General features: G+C 49.6%; 1 protein-coding gene across 7 annotated transcripts in view; it reads left to right on the forward strand.

Moving 5' to 3' along the window:
• LOC112261780 (F-BAR domain only protein 1) overlaps positions 1-17,500 on the forward strand; it is a 78,120-nt gene that overhangs the window by 43,637 nt on the left and 16,983 nt on the right. For all 7 annotated transcript variants that reach the window (XM_042309392.1, XM_042309523.1, XM_042309465.1 and 4 more), the window contains exons 8-15: positions 1,974-2,072; positions 2,272-2,368; positions 2,473-2,590; positions 2,825-2,849; positions 6,175-6,235; positions 6,632-6,810; positions 7,073-7,097; positions 7,221-7,277. In XM_042309392.1, the coding sequence (XP_042165326.1) occupies positions 1,974-2,072; positions 2,272-2,368; positions 2,473-2,590; positions 2,825-2,849; positions 6,175-6,235; positions 6,632-6,810; positions 7,073-7,097; positions 7,221-7,277 (661 nt within the window). The remainder of the gene's footprint in view (positions 1-1,973; positions 2,073-2,271; positions 2,369-2,472; positions 2,591-2,824; positions 2,850-6,174; positions 6,236-6,631; positions 6,811-7,072; positions 7,098-7,220; positions 7,278-17,500) is intronic.

Raw genomic sequence — 17,500 nt, forward strand, 5'->3', positions numbered from 1 at the left:
CACAATGAACACGTCTCCATGGCTACCTGCACAGTTTCCAAGGAAACCCTCAACAAATCCAATGAATGGTGCTATATTTGGTTTTTAAATGATGACTGGAATCCTGGTGACCAATTACCTGTTCATAGCTAATGGGAGATCTTTCCCTGATAATGAGTGAGGAGGAGAGAGCTCGGGGGGGATTTCATGAAGACTACAGCCCAGAGCATGATGGGTGAAATGACCTGTTCTTTCAAGCTATTACTCTAGCCCACATGCAGTGTTGTGATTAGTACCTGGTTATTACCTTGGATGGGACCTCTATTATACTCCACTGCTCTGGTCTGTACCTGGTTCTCTTCCTGTACAGTTGCCTCTGGTCTGTACCTGGTTCTCTTCCTGTACAGTTGCCTCTGGTCTGTACCTGGTTCTCTTCCTGTACAGTTGCCTCTGGTCTGTACCTGGTTCTCGTCCTGTACAGTTGCCTCTGGTCTGTACCTGGTTCTCGTCCTGTACAGTTGCCTCTGGTCTGTACCTGGTTCTCGTCCTGTACAGTTGCCTCTGGTCTGTACCTGGTTCTCTTCCTGTACAGTTGCCTCTGGTCTGAACCTGGTTCTCGTCCTGTACAGTTGCCTCTGGTCTGTACCTGGTTCTCGTCCTGTACAGTTGCCTCTGGTCTGTACCTGGTTCTCGTCCTGTACAGTTGCCTCTGGTCTGTACCTGGTTCTCGTCCTGTACAGTTGCCTCTGGTCTGTACCTGGTTCTCGTCCTGTACAGTTGCCTCTGGTCTGTACCTGGTTCTCGTCCTGTACAGTTGCCTCTGGTCTGTACCTGGTTCTCGTCCTGTACAGTTGCCTCTGGTCTGTACCTGGTTCTCTTCCTGTACAGTTGCCTCTGGTCTGTACCTGGTTCTCTTCCTGTACAGTTGCCTCTGGTCTGTACCTGGTTCTCGTCCTGTACAGTTGCCTCTGGTCTGTACCTGGTTCTCTTCCTGTACAGTTGCCTCTGGTCTGTACCTGGTTCTCTTCCTGTACAGTTGCCTCTGGTCTGTACCTGGTTCTCGTCCTGTACAGTTGCCTCTGGTCTGTACCTGGTTCTCGTCCTGTACAGTTGCCTCTGGTCTGTACCTGGTTCTCGTCCTGTACAGTTGCCTCTGGTCTGTACCTGGTTCTCTTCCTGTACAGTTGCCTCTGGTCTGTATCTGGTTCTCGTCCTGTACAGTTGCCTCTGGTCTGTACCTGGTTCTCTTCCTGTACAGTTGCCTCTGGTCTGTACCTGGTTCTCTTCCTGTACAGTTGCCTCTGGTCTGTACCTGGTTCTCTTCCTGTACAGTTGCCTCTGGTCTGTACCTGGTTCTCGTCCTGTACAGTTGCCTCTGGTCTGTACCTGGTTCTCGTCCTGTACAGTTGCCTCTGGTCTGTACCTGGTTCTCGTCCTGTACAGTTGCCTCTGGTCTGTACCTGGTTCTCGTCCTGTACAGTTGCCTCTGGTCTGTACCTGGTTCTCTTCCTGTACAGTTGCCTCTGGTCTGTACCTGGTTCTCTTCCTGTACAGTTGCCTCTGGTCTTTGACTTTGGGTTCTTTTGGTTTATTTCTTACCACTTAACTGCACTTTGCGGTAGTTTGCGCCAGTGTTTTGTGGGTATTTTAAGTAGCATTTTGTTGCGGTTTGCGGTAGTTTGCGCCAGTGTTTTGTGGGTATTTTGAGTAGCATTTTGTTGCGGTTTGCGGTAGTTTGCGCCAGTGTTTTGTGGGTATTTTGAGTAGCATTTTGTTGCGCTTTGGGGTATTTTTAGTAGCATTTTGTTGTGCTTTACGGTAGTTTGCGCCAGTGTTTTGTGGGTATTTTGAGTAGCATTTTGTTGTGGTTTGCGGTAGTTTGCGCCAGTGTTTTGTGGGTATTTTGAGTAGCATTTTGTTGCGCTTTGGGGTAGTTTGCTGTAATTAGAACCCATCTTGGTGTCTGAACACTTGTGTTCCTGTCCTCTGTACAGAAGTTCCAGGACATCGAGGAGGCACACCTGAGGCAGATGAAACAGCTAATCAAAGGATACTCTCACTCCATAGAGGACACCCACGTCCAGGTGGGACAGGTAGGTCACCCAGACACTGACCCAGGCCAGGAGAGCCTGTCTGGAGGGATTTAACTGACCTCTTTGAGGGGTTGTCTCCTTCTACACTCAAACTGAACCACAGTCAAACTCCACACACCGAGCACATCCACAACAAACTCTCCAGTCCAAACCCCGATCTCTTCTCTGACTGCAACAAGCCCCTCTCTCCTCTGTTCAGGTCCATGAGGAGTTCAAGCAGAACGTGGAGAACATCGGCATAGATAACCTCATCCAGAGGTTTGCAGAGCAGAAGGGCACAGGGAAGGACAGACCAGGTACACCACACAAACAGCATAAACAGATGGTTTGATCCCAGCATGTGTACGCGTGAGCTTGTGTCCCATTTGTCCTCACTGTGGTGTGTCCCTATATGTGGCAGCCCTGGTGGGGTTTGAAGAGTACATGACATCTTTAGTACCGGAGGGGAGTAAGAAGAGTCGAGGAAAAGCCTTCAGGATTCCTGGACTGGGCAAGAGGGACAAAGAGCCAGACTCAACGTGAGCACGCACACACACACACACACACACACACAGACATGTGTGCGTACAACACAGACCGAGACAGAAACCCAGCTATTTTTACCAAGAAGCCGAGATAAATGGGAATTACTGGAGCGATGTCGTCACACACACGCAGATGATAAATCCCAATTACCCTCACTTTCTTTTGTCAGCTCCATCTGTGATACTATCTTGTCACTTAGCCAAATTCATCTTTGTTTCTTTTTGCAGGGATTCAGCTGTGACGGAGACACCAGTGAGTATATGCTAATTCACAGTGGCTCAAAAAGCATCAAATCAATGGCCGTTCTTCCATTATCAGTTGTACATCCCTGGTGGTGAATTAAACAGCATATCACTGTGCCCCACCGTCAATGCTGTGTGTGTCTGTACAGTCTGTGTGTTTGTGTGTGTCTGTACAGTCTGTGTGTTTGTGTGTGTCTGTACAGTCTGTGTGTCTGTACAGTCTGTGTGTTTGTGTGTGTCTGTGTGTTTGTGTGTGTCTGTACAGTCTGCGTGTTTGTGTGTGTCTGTACAGTCTGCGTGTTTGTGTGTGTCTGTACAGTCTGTGTGTTTGTGTGTGTCTGTACAGTCTGTGTGTTTGTGTGTGTCTGTACAGTCTGTGTCTGTACAGTCTGTGTGTTTGTGTGTGTCTGTACAGTCTGTGTGTTTGTGTGTCTGTACAGTCTGTGTGTTTGTGTGTGTCTGTACAGTCTGTGTGTTTGTGTGTGTCTGTACAGTCTGTGTGTTTGTGTGTGTCTGTACAGTCTGTGTGTTTGTGTGTGTCTGTGTGTTTGTGTGTGTCTGTACAGTCTGCGTGTTTGTGTGTGTCTGTACAGTCTGCGTGTTTGTGTGTGTCTGTACAGTCTGTGTGTTTGTGTGTGTCTGTACAGTCTGTGTGTTTGTGTGTGTCTGTACAGTCTGTGTGTTTGTGTGTGTCTGTGTGTTTGTGTGTGTCTGTACAGTCTGCGTGTTTGTGTGTGTCTGTACAGTCTGCGTGTTTGTGTGTGTCTGTACAGTCTGTGTGTTTGTGTGTGTCTGTACAGTTTGTGTGTCTGTACAGTCTGTGTGTTTGTGTGTGTCTGTACAGTCTGCGCGTTTGTGTGTGTCTGTACAGTCTGCGCGTTTGTGTGTGTCTGTACAGTCTGCGCGTTTGTGTGTGTCTGTACAGTCTGCGTGTTTGTGTGTGTCTGTACAGTCTGTGTGTCTGTACAGTCTGTGTGTTTGTGTGTGTCTGTACAGTCTGTGTGTTTGTGTGTCTGTACAGTCTGTGTGTTTGTGTGTGTCTGTACAGTCTGCGCGTTTGTGTGTGTCTGTACAGTCTGCGCGTTTGTGTGTGTCTGTACAGTCTGCGCGTTTGTGTGTGTCTGTACAGTCTGCGTGTTTGTGTGTGTCTGTACAGTCTGTGTGTCTGTACAGTCTGTGTGTTTGTGTGTGTCTGTACAGTCTGTGTGTTTGTGTGTGTCTGTACAGTCTGTGTGTTTGTGTGTGTCTGTACAGTCTGTGTGTTTGTGTGTGTCTGTACAGTCTGCGCGTTTGTGTGTGTCTGTACAGTCTGCGCGTTTGTGTGTGTCTGTACAGTCTGCGCGCGTGTGTCTGTACAGTCTGCGCGCGTGTGTCTGTACAGTCTGCGCGCGTGTGTCTGTACAGTCTGCGCGCGTGTGTCTGTACAGTCTGCGCGCGTGTGTCTGTACAGTCTGCGCGCGTGTGTCTGTACAGTCTGCGCGCGTGTGTCTGTACAGTCTGCGCGCGTGTCTGTACAGTCTGCGCGCGTGTCTGTACAGTCTGCGCGCGTGTGTCTGTACAGTCTGCGCGCGTGTGTCTGTACAGTCTGCGCGCGTGTGTCTGTACAGTCTGCGCGCGTGTGTCTGTGTGTCTGTACAGTCTGTGTGTGTGTCTGTACAGTGTGTGTGTGTCTGTCTGTACCTGTACAGTCTGTTTGTGTGTCTGTACTGTGTGTGTGTGTCTGTCTGTACCTGTACAGTCTGTTTGTGTGTCTGTACTGTGTGTGTGTGTCTGTACAGTCTGTGTGTGTGTGTCTGTACAGTCTGTCTGTGTGTGTGTGTGTGTCTACAGTCTGTGTGTGTGTGTGTGTGTGTCTACAGTCTGTGTGTGTCTAGTGTGTGTGTGTCTACAGTCTGTGTGTGTGTCTGTACAGTCTGTCTGTGTGTGTGTGTGTGTGTGTGTACAGTCTGTGTGTGTGTGTGTCTACAGTCTGTGTGTGTGTGTGTGTGTCTACAGTCTGTGTGTGTCTACAGTCTGTGTGTGTCTACAGTCTGTGTGTGTCTACAGTCTGTGTGTGTGTGTGTCTACAGTCTGTGTGTGTGTGTGTCTACAGTCTGTGTGTGTGTGTGTCTACAGTCTGTGTGTGTGTGTGTCTACAGTCTGTGTGTGTGTCTACAGTCTGTGTGTGTGTGTCTACAGTCTGTGTGTGTGTGTGTCTACAGTCTGTGTGTGTGTGTGTCTACAGTCTGTGTGTGTGTGTGTGTCTACAGTCTGTGTGTGTGTGTGTGTCTACAGTCTGTGTGTGTGTGTGTGTCTACACTCTGTGTGTGTGTGTGTGTGTCTACAGTCTGTGTGTGTGTGTGTGTCTACAGTCTGTGTGTGTGTGTGTGTGTACAGTGTGTGTGTGTCTACAGTGTGTGTGTGTGTCTACAGTCTGTGTGTGTGTGTGTCTACAGTCTGTGTGTGTGTGTGTCTACAGTCTGTGTGTCTACAGTGTGTGTGTGTCTACAGTCTGTGTGTGTGTGTCTACAGTCTGTGTGTGTGTGTCTGTACAGTCTGTGTGTGTGTGTGTGTGTGTGTACAGTCTGTGTGTGTGTGTGTGTGTCTACAGTCTGTGTGTGTGTGTGTGTGTCTACAGTCTGTGTGTGTCTACAGTCTGTGTGTCTACAGTGTGTGTGTGTCTGTACAGTCTGTGTCTGTACAGTTTGTGTGTGTCTGTACTGTGTGTGTGTCTGTGCAGTCTGTGCGTGTGTGTCTGTACAGTCCGCGTTTGTGTGTGTCTGTGCTGTGTGTGTGTCTGTACAGTGTGTCTGTACAGTCTGTGTGTGTGTACAGTCTGTACAGTCTGTACAGTCTGTGTGTGTGTACAGTCTGTACAGTCTGTGTGTGTGTACAGTCTGTACAGTCTGTGTGTGTGTACAGTCTGTACAGTGTGTGTGTGTGTGTGTGTGTGTGTGTATGAGCAAGGGAGAGTAATCATGTGTGTCTGGCAGTGTTTGGTTGTCTATTTTTATTATTTTGACCAGTGGCGGAAAAAGTACCCAACTGTCATACTTGAGTAAAAGTAAAGATACCTTAATAGAAAATAACTCAAGTAAAATACTACTTGAGTAAAAGTATTTGGTTTTAAATATACTTAAGTATCAAAGGTAAAAGTATACATCATTTCAAACTCCTCACATGAAGCAAACTGAGATCCTCCATTTATCCAGGTTCTAGTTTTCACACTGCTCCTAAAGTGATCTCCTGATGACAACATCACAGGGTGAAGGGTTGTTATGGCACTTTAAGCTTATCAAACACTAGAAAGTATTTATGTTTGTATCCAACATGGGTATTCTGTATTCTGCACACAGAACTCTCCCCTAGAGGTGGATGAGGAGGGGTTTGTAATCCGAGCAGACGTCAATCAGAATGATATCCTTTGCAGTAACACTGACTATCAGACGAGAGGCTGTCTCTACTGTATTGTAGTAAACATTCCCTTGGACAGACCTCTTTATCTTCATAATGAAAACAAGGCTTCCTGCCACTGTGTAAGTGAGTATTCTATCTTTATAAAGCAGTCTAGACAGTCTCTTATGAGATGAGTAGAACATTAAGTCTCCCTGCCCCCTGAGAGACATTTAAATAGACTGAAATGCTCTCTCTGTCCCTAGTCCAGCTCCAGTCCATTATCAGTGAATGAGGCTGGACAAAGGTAACCCTGACACTCACAAAGTTGTCCAAGGCATAAGGCTCTTCCCCGTCCATTTTAGTCAGTCCACTGTCCACCCTCCGTCAGGTCACTTTTCCTTGACTCTCTGTCCGCACGCTGCTCGATGGAGGACAAGGAGGACAACTTCTACTCCAGCGACTCTGATTTTGACGACGAGGAGCCCAAGAAGTTCCACATCCAGATCCGTCCGGTGGGCAGCAGCAGCAACTCTGCTGCTACAGAGATGGAGCTGAAGGCCACCGTGGGGGCACTCACACTGCCCCCCAACAGAGGGGTATGACGGGGAAGGAGAGGGTACAGGACCAGAGGGGAGGCTAGGGATGAAATGTGTTGCGGATTTTCACATGGTGTGGTATCAAAAGTCTAAGATTTATGAAAAGGGAAGCTCAGAAATGCTCATCTGTTTATTAAGCCATGTTTGTTTTCCCTGCTATTGTCTCTCCATGTTGTTGCAATAACAGCAGGATGTAAACGTTCTACATTGTTTAGATATCCCCAGACAGTGTAATTAACAACTCTGCTCTCTCTCGTTCCAGGTGTCAATCAAACGTCATCTCTCCAGTAAGTTCCATTAAAACCGGCATCTTGTTAGAAATAGCTGGGTTTCTGTCTCTCTGTCTGTATGTTTTATGCATTTCTCTGTGTGTGTGCGTGGTACTCTGACTCCTCTTGTCCTCTCCACAGGAAACAGCAGTACTACAGGACGTTCAGAGGGGGAGGGAGAGGGCGCCACTCACAGGGGTAAGTAGTTAGCACTCTCTCTCCGCTGTTTCTGCAGCGGCAGTAGTACACTCTCTCTATATCTCTCTCTCTCTCTCTCTCTCTCTCTCTCTCTCTCTCTCTCTCTCTCTCTCTCTCTCTCTCTCTCTCTCTCTCTCTCTCTCTCTCTCTCTCTCTCTCTCTCTATATATCTCTCTCTCTCTCTCTCTCTCTCTCTCTCTCTCTCTCTCTCTCTCTCTCTCTCTCTCTCTCTCTCTCTCTCTCTCTCTCTCTCTCTCTCTCTCTCTCTCTCTCTCTCTCTCTCTCTCTCTCTCTCTCTCTCTCTCTCTCTCTCTCTCTCTCTCTCTCTCTCTCTCTCTCTCTCTCTCTCTCTCCACTGTTTCTGCAGCGGCAGTAGTACACTCTCTCTCTCTCTCTCTCTCTCTCTCTCTCTCTCTCTCTCTCTCTCTCTCTCTCTCTCTCTCTCTCTCTCTCTCTCTCTCTCTCTCTCTCTCTCTCTCCACTGTTTCTGCAGCGGCAGTAGTACACTCTCTCTCTCTCTCTCTCTCTCTCTCTCTCTCTCTCTCTCTCTCTCTCTCCACTCTCTCTCTCCACTGTTTCTGCAGCAGTAGTACACTCTCTCTCTCTCTCTCTCTCCACTGTTTCTGCAGCGGCAGTAGTACACTCTCTCTCTCTCTCTCTCCACTGTTTCTGCAGCGGCAGTAGTACACTCTCTCTCTCTCTCTCTCTCCACTGTTTCTGCAGCGGCAGTAGTACACTCTCTCTCTCTCTCTCTCTCTCCACTGTTTCTGCAGCGGCAGTAGTACACTCTCTCTCTCTCTCTCTCCACTGTTTCTGCAGCGGCAGTAGTACACTCTCTCTCTCTCTCTCTCTCCACTGTTTCTGCAGCGGCAGTAGTACACTCTCTCTCTCTCTCTCTCTCCACTGTTTCTGCAGCGGCAGTAGTACACTCTCTCTCTCTCTCTCTCTCCACTGTTTCTGCAGCGGCAGTAGTACACTCTCTCTCTCTCTCTCTCTCCACTGTTTCTGCAGCGGCAGTAGTTCTCTCTCTCTCTCTCTCTCTCCACTGTTTCTGCAGCGGCAGTAGTTCACTCTCTCTCTCTCTCTCTCTCCACTGTTTCTGCAGCGGCAGTAGTCTCTCTCTCTCTCTCTCTCTCTCCACTGTTTCTGCAGCGTCAGTAGTACTCTCTCTCTCTCTCTCTCTCTCTCTCTCTCTCTCTCTCTCCACTGTTTCTGCAGCGTCAGTAGTACACTCTCTCTCTCTCTCTCTCTCTCTCTCTCCACTGTTTCTGCAGCGTCAGTAGTACTCTCTCTCTCTCTCTCTCCACTGTTTCTGCAGCGTCAGTAGTACTCTCTCTCTCTCCACTGTTTCTGCAGCGTCAGTAGTACACTCTCTCTCTCTCTCCACTGTTTCTGCAGCGTCAGTAGTACACTCTCTCTCTCTCTCCACTGTTTCTGCAGCGTCAGTAGTACTCTCTCTCTCTCTCTCCACTGTTTCTGCAGCGTCAGTAGTCTCTCTCTCTCTCTCTCCACTGTTTCTGCAGCGTCAGTAGTACACTCTCTCTCTCTCTCTCTCTCTCTCTCTCTCTCTCTCTCTCTCTCTCTCTCTCTCTCTCTCTCTCTCTCTCTCTCTCTCTCTTCTCTCTCTCCACTGTTTCTGCAGCGTCAGTAGTACTCTCTCTCTCTCTCTCTCCACTGTTTCTGCAGCGGCAGTAGTCTCTCTCTCTCTCTCTCTCTCTCTCTCTCTCTCTCTCTCTCTCCACTGTTTCTGCAGCGTCAGTAGTACACTCTCTCTCTCTCTCTCTCTCCACTGTTTCTGCAGCGGCAGTAGTACTCTCTCTCTCTCTCTCTCTCTCTCTCTCTCTCTCTCTCTCTCTCTCCACTGTTTCTGCAGCGTCAGTAGTACACTCTCTCTCTCTCTCTCTCCACTGTTTCTGCAGCGGCAGTAGTACTCTCTCTCTCTCTCTCTCCACTGTTTCTGCAGCGGCAGTAGTACACTCTCTACTGTTTCTGCAGCGTCAGTAGTACTCTCTCTCTCTCTCTCTCTCCACTGTTTCAGCAGCGGCAGTAGTACTCTCTCTCTCTCCACTGTTTCTGCAGCGGCAGTAGTACTCTCTCCACTGTTTCTGCAGCGGCAGTAGTACTCTCTCTCTCTCTCCACTGTTTCTGCAGCGGCAGTAGTTCTCTCTCTCTCCACTGTTTCTGCAGCGTCAGTAGTTCTCTCTCTCTCTCTCTCTCCACTGTTTCTGCAGCGTCAGTAGTTCTCTCTCTCTCTCTCTCTCCACTGTTTCTGCAGCGTCAGTAGTACTCTCTCTCTCTCTCCACTGTTTCTGCAGCGGCAGTAGTACTCTCTCTCTCTCTCTCTCTCTCCACTGTTTCTGCAGCGTCAGTAGTACACTCTCTCTCTCTCTCTCTCTCTCCACTGTTTCTGCAGCGTCAGTAGTACTCTCTCTCTCTCTCTCTCTCTCTCCACTGTTTCTGCAGCGTCAGTAGTACACTCTCTCTCTCTCTCTCTCTCTCTCTCTCCACTGTTTCTGCAGCGTCAGTAGTACTCTCTCTCTCTCTCTCTCCACTGTTTCTGCAGCGTCAGTAGTACTCTCTCTCTCTCTCTCCACTGTTTCTGCAGCGTCAGTAGTACACTCTCTCTCTCTCTCCACTGTTTCTGCAGCGTCAGTAGTACACTCTCTCTCTCTCTCCACTGTTTCTGCAGCGTCAGTAGTACACTCTCTCTCTCTCTCTCCACTGTTTCTGCAGCGTCAGTAGTACACTCTCTCTCTCTCTCCACTGTTTCTGCAGCGTCAGTAGTACACTCTCTCTCTCTCTCTCTCTCTCTCTCTCTCTCTCTCTCTCTCTCTCTCTCTCTCTCTCTCTCTCTCTCTCTCTCTCTCTCTCTCTCTCTCTCCACTGTTTCTGCAGCAGTAGTACACTCTCTCTCTCTCTCTCTCTCCACTGTTTCTGCAGCGGCAGTAGTACACTCTCTCTCTCTCTCTCTCTCTCCACTGTTTCTGCAGCGGCAGTAGTACACTCTCTCTCTCTCTCTCTCCACTGTTTCTGCAGCGGCAGTAGTACACTCTCTCTCTCTCTCTCTCTCCACTGTTTCTGCAGCGGCAGTAGTACACTCTCTCTCTCTCTCTCTCTCCACTGTTTCTGCAGCGGCAGTAGTACACTCTCTCTCTCTCTCTCTCTCCACTGTTTCTGCAGCGGCAGTAGTACACTCTCTCTCTCTCTCTCTCTCCACTGTTTCTGCAGCGGCAGTAGTACACTCTCTCTCTCTCTCTCTCTCCACTGTTTCTGCAGCACAGTGTACTCTCTCTCTCTCTCTCTCTCCACTGTTTCTGCAGCGGCAGTAGTACACTCTCTCTCTCTCTCTCTCTCCACTGTTTCTGCAGCGGCAGTAGTACACTCTCTCTCTCTCTCTCTCCACTGTTTCTGCAGCGGCAGTAGTACACTCTCTCTCTCTCTCTCTCTCCACTGTTTCTGCAGCGGCAGTAGTACACTCTCTCTCTCTCTCTCTCTCCACTGTTTCTGCAGCGGCAGTAGTACACTCTCTCTCTCTCTCTCTCCACTGTTTCTGCAGCGGCAGTAGTACACTCTCTCTCTCTCTCTCTCTCCACTGTTTCTGCAGCGGCAGTAGTTCTCTCTCTCTCTCTCTCTCTCTCTCTCTCTCCACTGTTTCTGCAGCGTCAGTAGTACTCTCTCTCTCTCTCTCCACTGTTTCTGCAGCGTCAGTAGTACACTCTCTCTCTCTCTCCACTGTTTCTGCAGCGTCAGTAGTACACTCTCTCTCTCTCTCCACTGTTTCTGCAGCGTCAGTAGTACACTCTCTCTCTCTCTCCACTGTTTCTGCAGCGTCAGTAGTACACTCTCTCTCTCTCTCCACTGTTTCTGCAGCGTCAGTAGTACACTCTCTCTCTCTCTCTCTCTCTCTCTCTCTCTCTCTCTCTCTCTCTCTCTCTCTCTCTCTCTCTCTCTCTCTCTCTCTCTCCACTGTTTCACTGTTTCTGCAGCGTCAGTAGTACTCTCTCTCTCTCTCTCTCCACTGTTTCTGCAGCGGCAGTAGTACTCTCTCTCTCTCTCTCTCTCTCTCTCTCTCTCTCCACTGTTTCTGCAGCGTCAGTAGTACACTCTCTCTCTCTCTCTCTCCACTGTTTCTGCAGCGGCAGTAGTACTCTCTCTCTCTCTCTCTCTCTCTCTCTCTCTCTCTCTCCACTGTTTCTGCAGCGTCAGTAGTACACTCTCTCTCTCTCTCTCTCCACTGTTTCTGCAGCGGCAGTAGTACTCTCTCTCTCTCTCTCTCCACTGTTTCTCAGTAGTACACTCTCTACTGTTTCTGCAGCGTCAGTAGTACTCTCTCTCTCTCTCTCTCTCCACTGTTTCAGCAGCGGCAGTAGTACTCTCTCTCTCTCTCCACTGTTTCTGCAGCGGCAGTAGTACTCTCTCCACTGTTTCTGCAGCGGCAGTAGTACTCTCTCTCTCTCTCCACTGTTTCTGCAGCGGCAGTAGTTCTCTCTCTCTCCACTGTTTCTGCAGCGTCAGTAGTTCTCTCTCTCTCTCTCTCTCCACTGTTTCTGCAGCGTCAGTAGTTCTCTCTCTCTCTCTCTCTCCACTGTTTCTGCAGCGTCAGTAGTACTCTCTCTCTCTCTCTCCACTGTTTCTGCAGCGGCAGTAGTACTCTCTCTCTCTCTCTCTCTCCACTGTTTCTGCAGCGTCAGTAGTACACTCTCTCTCTCTCTCTCTCTCTCCACTGTTTCTGCAGCGTCAGTAGTACTCTCTCTCTCTCTCTCTCTCTCCACTGTTTCTGCAGCGTCAGTAGTACACTCTCTCTCTCTCTCTCTCTCTCTCTCTCCACTGTTTCTGCAGCGTCAGTAGTACTCTCTCTCTCTCTCTCTCCACTGTTTCTGCAGCGTCAGTAGTACTCTCTCTCTCTCTCTCCACTGTTTCTGCAGCGTCAGTAGTACACTCTCTCTCTCTCTCCACTGTTTCTGCAGCGTCAGTAGTACACTCTCTCTCTCTCTCCACTGTTTCTGCAGCGTCAGTAGTACACTCTCTCTCTCTCTCCACTGTTTCTGCAGCGTCAGTAGTACACTCTCTCTCTCTCTCCACTGTTTCTGCAGCGTCAGTAGTACTCTCTCTCTCTCTCTCTCTCTCTCTCTCTCTCTTCTCTCTCTCTCTCTAGTCTCTCTCTCTCTCTCTCTCTCTCTCTCTCTCTCTCTCTCTCTCTCTCTCTCCACTGTTTCTGCAGCGTCAGTAGTACTCTCTCTCTCTCTCTCTCTCTCCACTGTTTCTCAGTAGTACACTCTCTCTCTCTCTCTCTCCACTGTTTCTGCAGCGTCAGTAGTACACTCTCTCTCTCTCTCTCTCTCCACTGTTTCTGCAGCGGCAGTAGTACTCTCTCTCTCTCTCTCTCCACTGTTTCTGCAGCGGCAGTAGTTCTCTCTCTCTCTCTCTCTCTCTCTCTCTCTCTCTCTCTCTCTCTCTCTCTCCACTGTTTCTGCAGCGTCAGTAGTACACTCTCTCTCTCTCTCTCTCCACTGTTTCTGCAGCGGCAGTAGTACTCTCTCTCTCTCTCTCTCTCTCTCTCTCTCTCTCTCTCTCTCTCCTCTCTCTCTCTCTCTCTCTCTCTCTCTCCACTGTTTCTGCAGCGTCAGTAGTACACTCTCTCTCTCTCTCTCTCTCCACTGTTTCAGCGTCAGTAGTACACTCTCTCTCTCTCTCTCTCCACTGTTTCTGCAGCGGCAGTAGTACTCTCTCTCTCTCTCTCTCTCTCTCTCTCTCTCTCCACTGTTTCTGCAGCGTCAGTAGTACTCTCTCTCTCTCTCTCTCTCCACTGTTTCTGCAGCGGCAGTAGTACTCTCTCTCTCTCTCTCTCCACTGTTTCTGCAGCGGCAGTAGTACACTCTCTACTGTTTCTGCAGCGTCAGTAGTACTCTCTCTCTCTCTCTCTCCACTGTTTCAGCAGCGGCAGTAGTACTCTCTCTCTCTCTCCACTGTTTCTGCAGCGGCAGTAGTACTCTCTCCACTGTTTCTGCAGCGGCAGTAGTACTCTCTCTCTCTCTCCACTGTTTCTGCAGCGGCAGTAGTTCTCTCTCTCTCCACTGTTTCTGCAGCGTCAGTAGTTCTCTCTCTCTCTCTCTCTCCACTGTTTCTGCAGCGTCAGTAGTTCTCTCTCTCTCTCTCTCTCCACTGTTTCTGCAGCGTCAGTAGTACTCTCTCTCTCTCTCTCCACTGTTTCTGCAGCGGCAGTAGTACTCTCTCTCTCTCTCTCTCTCTCCACTGTTTCTGCAGCGTCAGTAGTACTCTCTCTCTCTCTCTCTCTCTCCACTGTTTCTGCAGCGTCAGTAGTACTCTCTCTCTCTCTCTCTCTCTCCACTGTTTCTGCAGCGTCAGTAGTACACTCTCTCTCTCTCTCTCTCTCTCTCTCCACTGTTTCTGCAGCGTCAGTAGTACTCTCTCTCTCTCTCTCTCCACTGTTTCTGCAGCGTCAGTAGTACTCTCTCTCTCTCTCTCCACTGTTTCTGCAGCGTCAGTAGTACTCTCTCTCTCTCTCCACTGTTTCTGCAGCGTCAGTAGTACACTCTCTCTCTCTCTCCACTGTTTCTGCAGCGTCAGTAGTACACTCTCTCTCTCTCTCTCCACTGTTTCTGCAGCGTCAGTAGTACTCTCTCTCTCTCTCTCCACTGTTTCTGCAGCGTCAGTAGTACTCTCTCTCTCTCTCCACTGTTTCTGCAGCGTCAGTAGTACACTCTCTCTCTCTCTCCACTGTTTCTGCAGCGTCAGTAGTTCTCTCTCTCTCTCTCTCCACTGTTTCTGCAGCGTCAGTAGTACTCTCTCTCTCTCTCTCCACTGTTTCTGCAGCGTCAGTAGTTCTCTCTCTCTCTCTCTCCACTGTTTCTGCAGCGGCAGTAGTACACTCTCTCTCTCTCCACTGTTTCTGCAGCGTCAGTAGTCTCTCTCTCTCTCTCTCTCTCTCTCTCTCTCTCTCTCTCTCTCTGCAGCGGCAGTAGTACTCTCTCTCTCTCTCTCTCTCTCCACTGTTTCTGCAGCGTCAGTAGTACTCTCTCTCTCTCTCTCCGCTGTTTCTGCAGCGTCAGTAGTACACTCTCTCTCTCTCCACTGTTTCTGCAGCGTCAGTAGTACTCTCTCTCTCTCTCCACTGTTTCTGCAGCGGCAGTAGTACTCTCTCTCTCTCTCTCTCTCTCTCTCCACTGTTTCTGCAGCGTCAGTAGTACACTCTCTCTCTCTCCACTGTTTCTGCAGCGTCAGTAGTACTCTCTCTCTCTCTCCACTGTTTCTGCAGCGTCAGTAGTACTCTCTCTCTCTCTCTCTGTCTCTCTCTCTCTGTCTCTGTCTCTCTCTCTCTCTCTCTCTCTCTCTCTCTCTCTCTCTCTCTCTCTCTCTCTCCACTGTTTCTGCAGCGTCAGTAGTTCTCTCTCTCTCTCTCTCTCTCCACTGTTTCTGCAGCGTCAGTAGTTCTCTCTCTCTCTCTCTCTCTCCACTGTTTCTGCAGCGTCAGTAGTACTCTCTCTCTCTCTCTCTCTCTCTCCACTGTTTCTGCAGCGGCAGTAGTACTCTCTCTCTCTCTCTCTCTCTCTCTCTCTCTCTCTCTCTCTCTCTCTCTCTCTCTCTCTCTCTCTCCACTGTTTCTGCAGCGTCAGTAGTACACTCTCTCTCTCTCTCTCTCTCCACTGTTTCTGCAGCGGCAGTAGTACTCTCTCTCTCTCTCTCTCCACTGTTTCTGCAGCGGCAGTAGTACACTCTCTACTGTTTCTGCAGCGTCAGTAGTACTCTCTCTCTCTCTCTCTCTCCACTGTTTCAGCAGCGGCAGTAGTACTCTCTCTCTCTCTCCACTGTTTCTGCAGCGGCAGTAGTACTCTCTCCACTGTTTCTGCAGCGGCAGTAGTACTCTCTCTCTCTCTCCACTGTTTCTGCAGCGGCAGTAGTTCTCTCTCTCTCCACTGTTTCTGCAGCGTCAGTAGTTCTCTCTCTCTCTCTCTCTCCACTGTTTCTGCAGCGTCAGTAGTTCTCTCTCTCTCTCTCTCTCCACTGTTTCTGCAGCGTCAGTAGTACTCTCTCTCTCTCTCTCCACTGTTTCTGCAGCGGCAGTAGTACTCTCTCTCTCTCTCTCTCTCCACTGTTTCTGCAGCGTCAGTAGTACACTCTCTCTCTCTCTCTCTCTCCACTGTTTCTGCAGCGTCAGTAGTACTCTCTCTCTCTCTCTCTCTCTCCACTGTTTCTGCAGCGTCAGTAGTACACTCTCTCTCTCTCTCTCTCTCTCTCTCTCCACTGTTTCTGCAGCGTCAGTAGTACTCTCTCTCTCTCTCTCCACTGTTTCTGCAGCGTCAGTAGTACTCTCTCTCTCTCTCTCCACTGTTTCTGCAGCGTCAGTAGTACACTCTCTCTCTCTCTCCACTGTTTCTGCAGCGTCAGTAGTACACTCTCTCTCTCTCTCCACTGTTTCTGCAGCGTCAGTAGTACACTCTCTCTCTCTCTCTCCACTGTTTCTGCAGCGTCAGTAGTACACTCTCTCTCTCTCTCCACTGTTTCTGCAGCGTCAGTAGTACACTCTCTCTCTCTCTCCACTGTTTCTGCAGCGTCAGTAGTACACTCTCTCTCTCTCTCCACTGTTTCTGCAGCGTCAGTAGTTCTCTCTCTCTCTCTCTCCACTGTTTCTGCAGCGTCAGTAGTACACTCTCTCTCTCTCTCCACTGTTTCTGCAGCGTCAGTAGTTCTCTCTCTCTCTCTCTCCACTGTTTCTGCAGCGGCAGTAGTACACTCTCTCTCTCTCCACTGTTTCTGCAGCGTCAGTAGTACTCTCTCTCTCTCTCTCTCTCTCTCCACTGTTTCTGCAGCGGCAGTAGTACTCTCTCTCTCTCTCTCTCTCTCTCTCCACTGTTTCTGCAGCGTCAGTAGTACACTCTCTCTCTCCGCTGTTTCTGCAGCGTCAGTAGTACACTCTCTCTCTCTCCACTGTTTCTGCAGCGTCAGTAGTACTCTCTCTCTCTCTCCACTGTTTCTGCAGCGGCAGTAGTACTCTCTCTCTCTCTCTCTCTCTCTCTCCACTGTTTCTGCAGCGTCAGTAGTACACTCTCTCTCTCTCCACTGTTTCTGCAGCGTCAGTAGTACTCTCTCTCTCTCTCCACTGTTTCTGCAGCGTCAGTAGTACTCTCTCTCTCTCTCTCTCTCTCCACTGTTTCTGCAGCGGCAGTAGTACTCTCTCTCTCTCTCTCTCTCCACTGTTTCTGCAGCGTCAGTAGTACACTCTCTCTCTCTCCGCTGTTTCTGCAGCGTCAGTAGTACACTCTCTCTCTCTCTCTCTCCACTGTTTCTGCAGCGTCAGTAGTACTCTCTCTCTCTCTCTCCACTGTTTCTGCAGCGTCAGTAGTACTCTCTCTCTCTCTCTCTCTCTCTCTCTCCACTGTTTCTGCAGCGGCAGTAGTACTCTCTCTCTCTCTCTCTCCGCTGTTTCTGCAGCGGCAGTAGTCTCTCTCTCTCTCTCTCTCTCTCCACTGTTTCTGCAGCGTCAGTAGTTCTCTCTCTCTCTCTCTCCACTGTTTCTGCAGCGTCAGTAGTTCTCTCTCTCTCTCTCTCTCTCTCCACTGTTTCTGCAGCGTCAGTAGTTCTCTCTCTCTCTCTCTCTCTCTCTCTCTCCACTGTTTCTGCAGCGTCAGTAGTACTCTCTCTCTCTCTCTCTCTCCACTGTTTCTGCAGCGTCAGTAGTACTCTCTCTCTCTCTCTCTCTCTCTCCGCTGTTTCTCCAGTAGTACTCTCTCTCTCTCTCTCCGCTGTTTCTGCAGCGGCAGTAGTACTCTCTCTCTCTCTCTCCGCTGTTTCTGCAGCGGCAGTAGTCTCTCTCTCTCTCTCCGCTGTTTCTGCAGCGGCAGTAGTACACTCTCTCTCTCTCCACTGTTTCTGCAGCGTCAGTAGTACTCTCTCTCTCTCTCTCTCTCTCTCTCTCTCTCTCTCTCTCCACTGTTTCTGCAGCGTCAGTAGTACTCTCTCTCTCTCTCTCTCTCTCTCTCTCTCTCTCTCTCTCTCTCTCTCTCTCTCTCTCCACTGTTTCTGCAGCGGCAGTAGTACTCTCTCTCTCTCTCTCCACTGTTTCTGCAGCGGCAGTAGTACTCTCTCTCTCTCTCTCCACTGTTTCTGCAGCGGCAGTAGTACTCTCTCTCTCTCCGCTGTTTCTGCAGCGGCAGTAGTACTCTCTCTCTCTCTCTCCGCTGTTTCTGCAGCGGCAGTAGTCTCTC

This window comes from Oncorhynchus tshawytscha, linkage group LG01 (genome assembly GCF_018296145.1).
Source record: "Oncorhynchus tshawytscha isolate Ot180627B linkage group LG01, Otsh_v2.0, whole genome shotgun sequence".
NCBI classification, from domain to species: domain Eukaryota; kingdom Metazoa; phylum Chordata; class Actinopteri; order Salmoniformes; family Salmonidae; genus Oncorhynchus; species Oncorhynchus tshawytscha.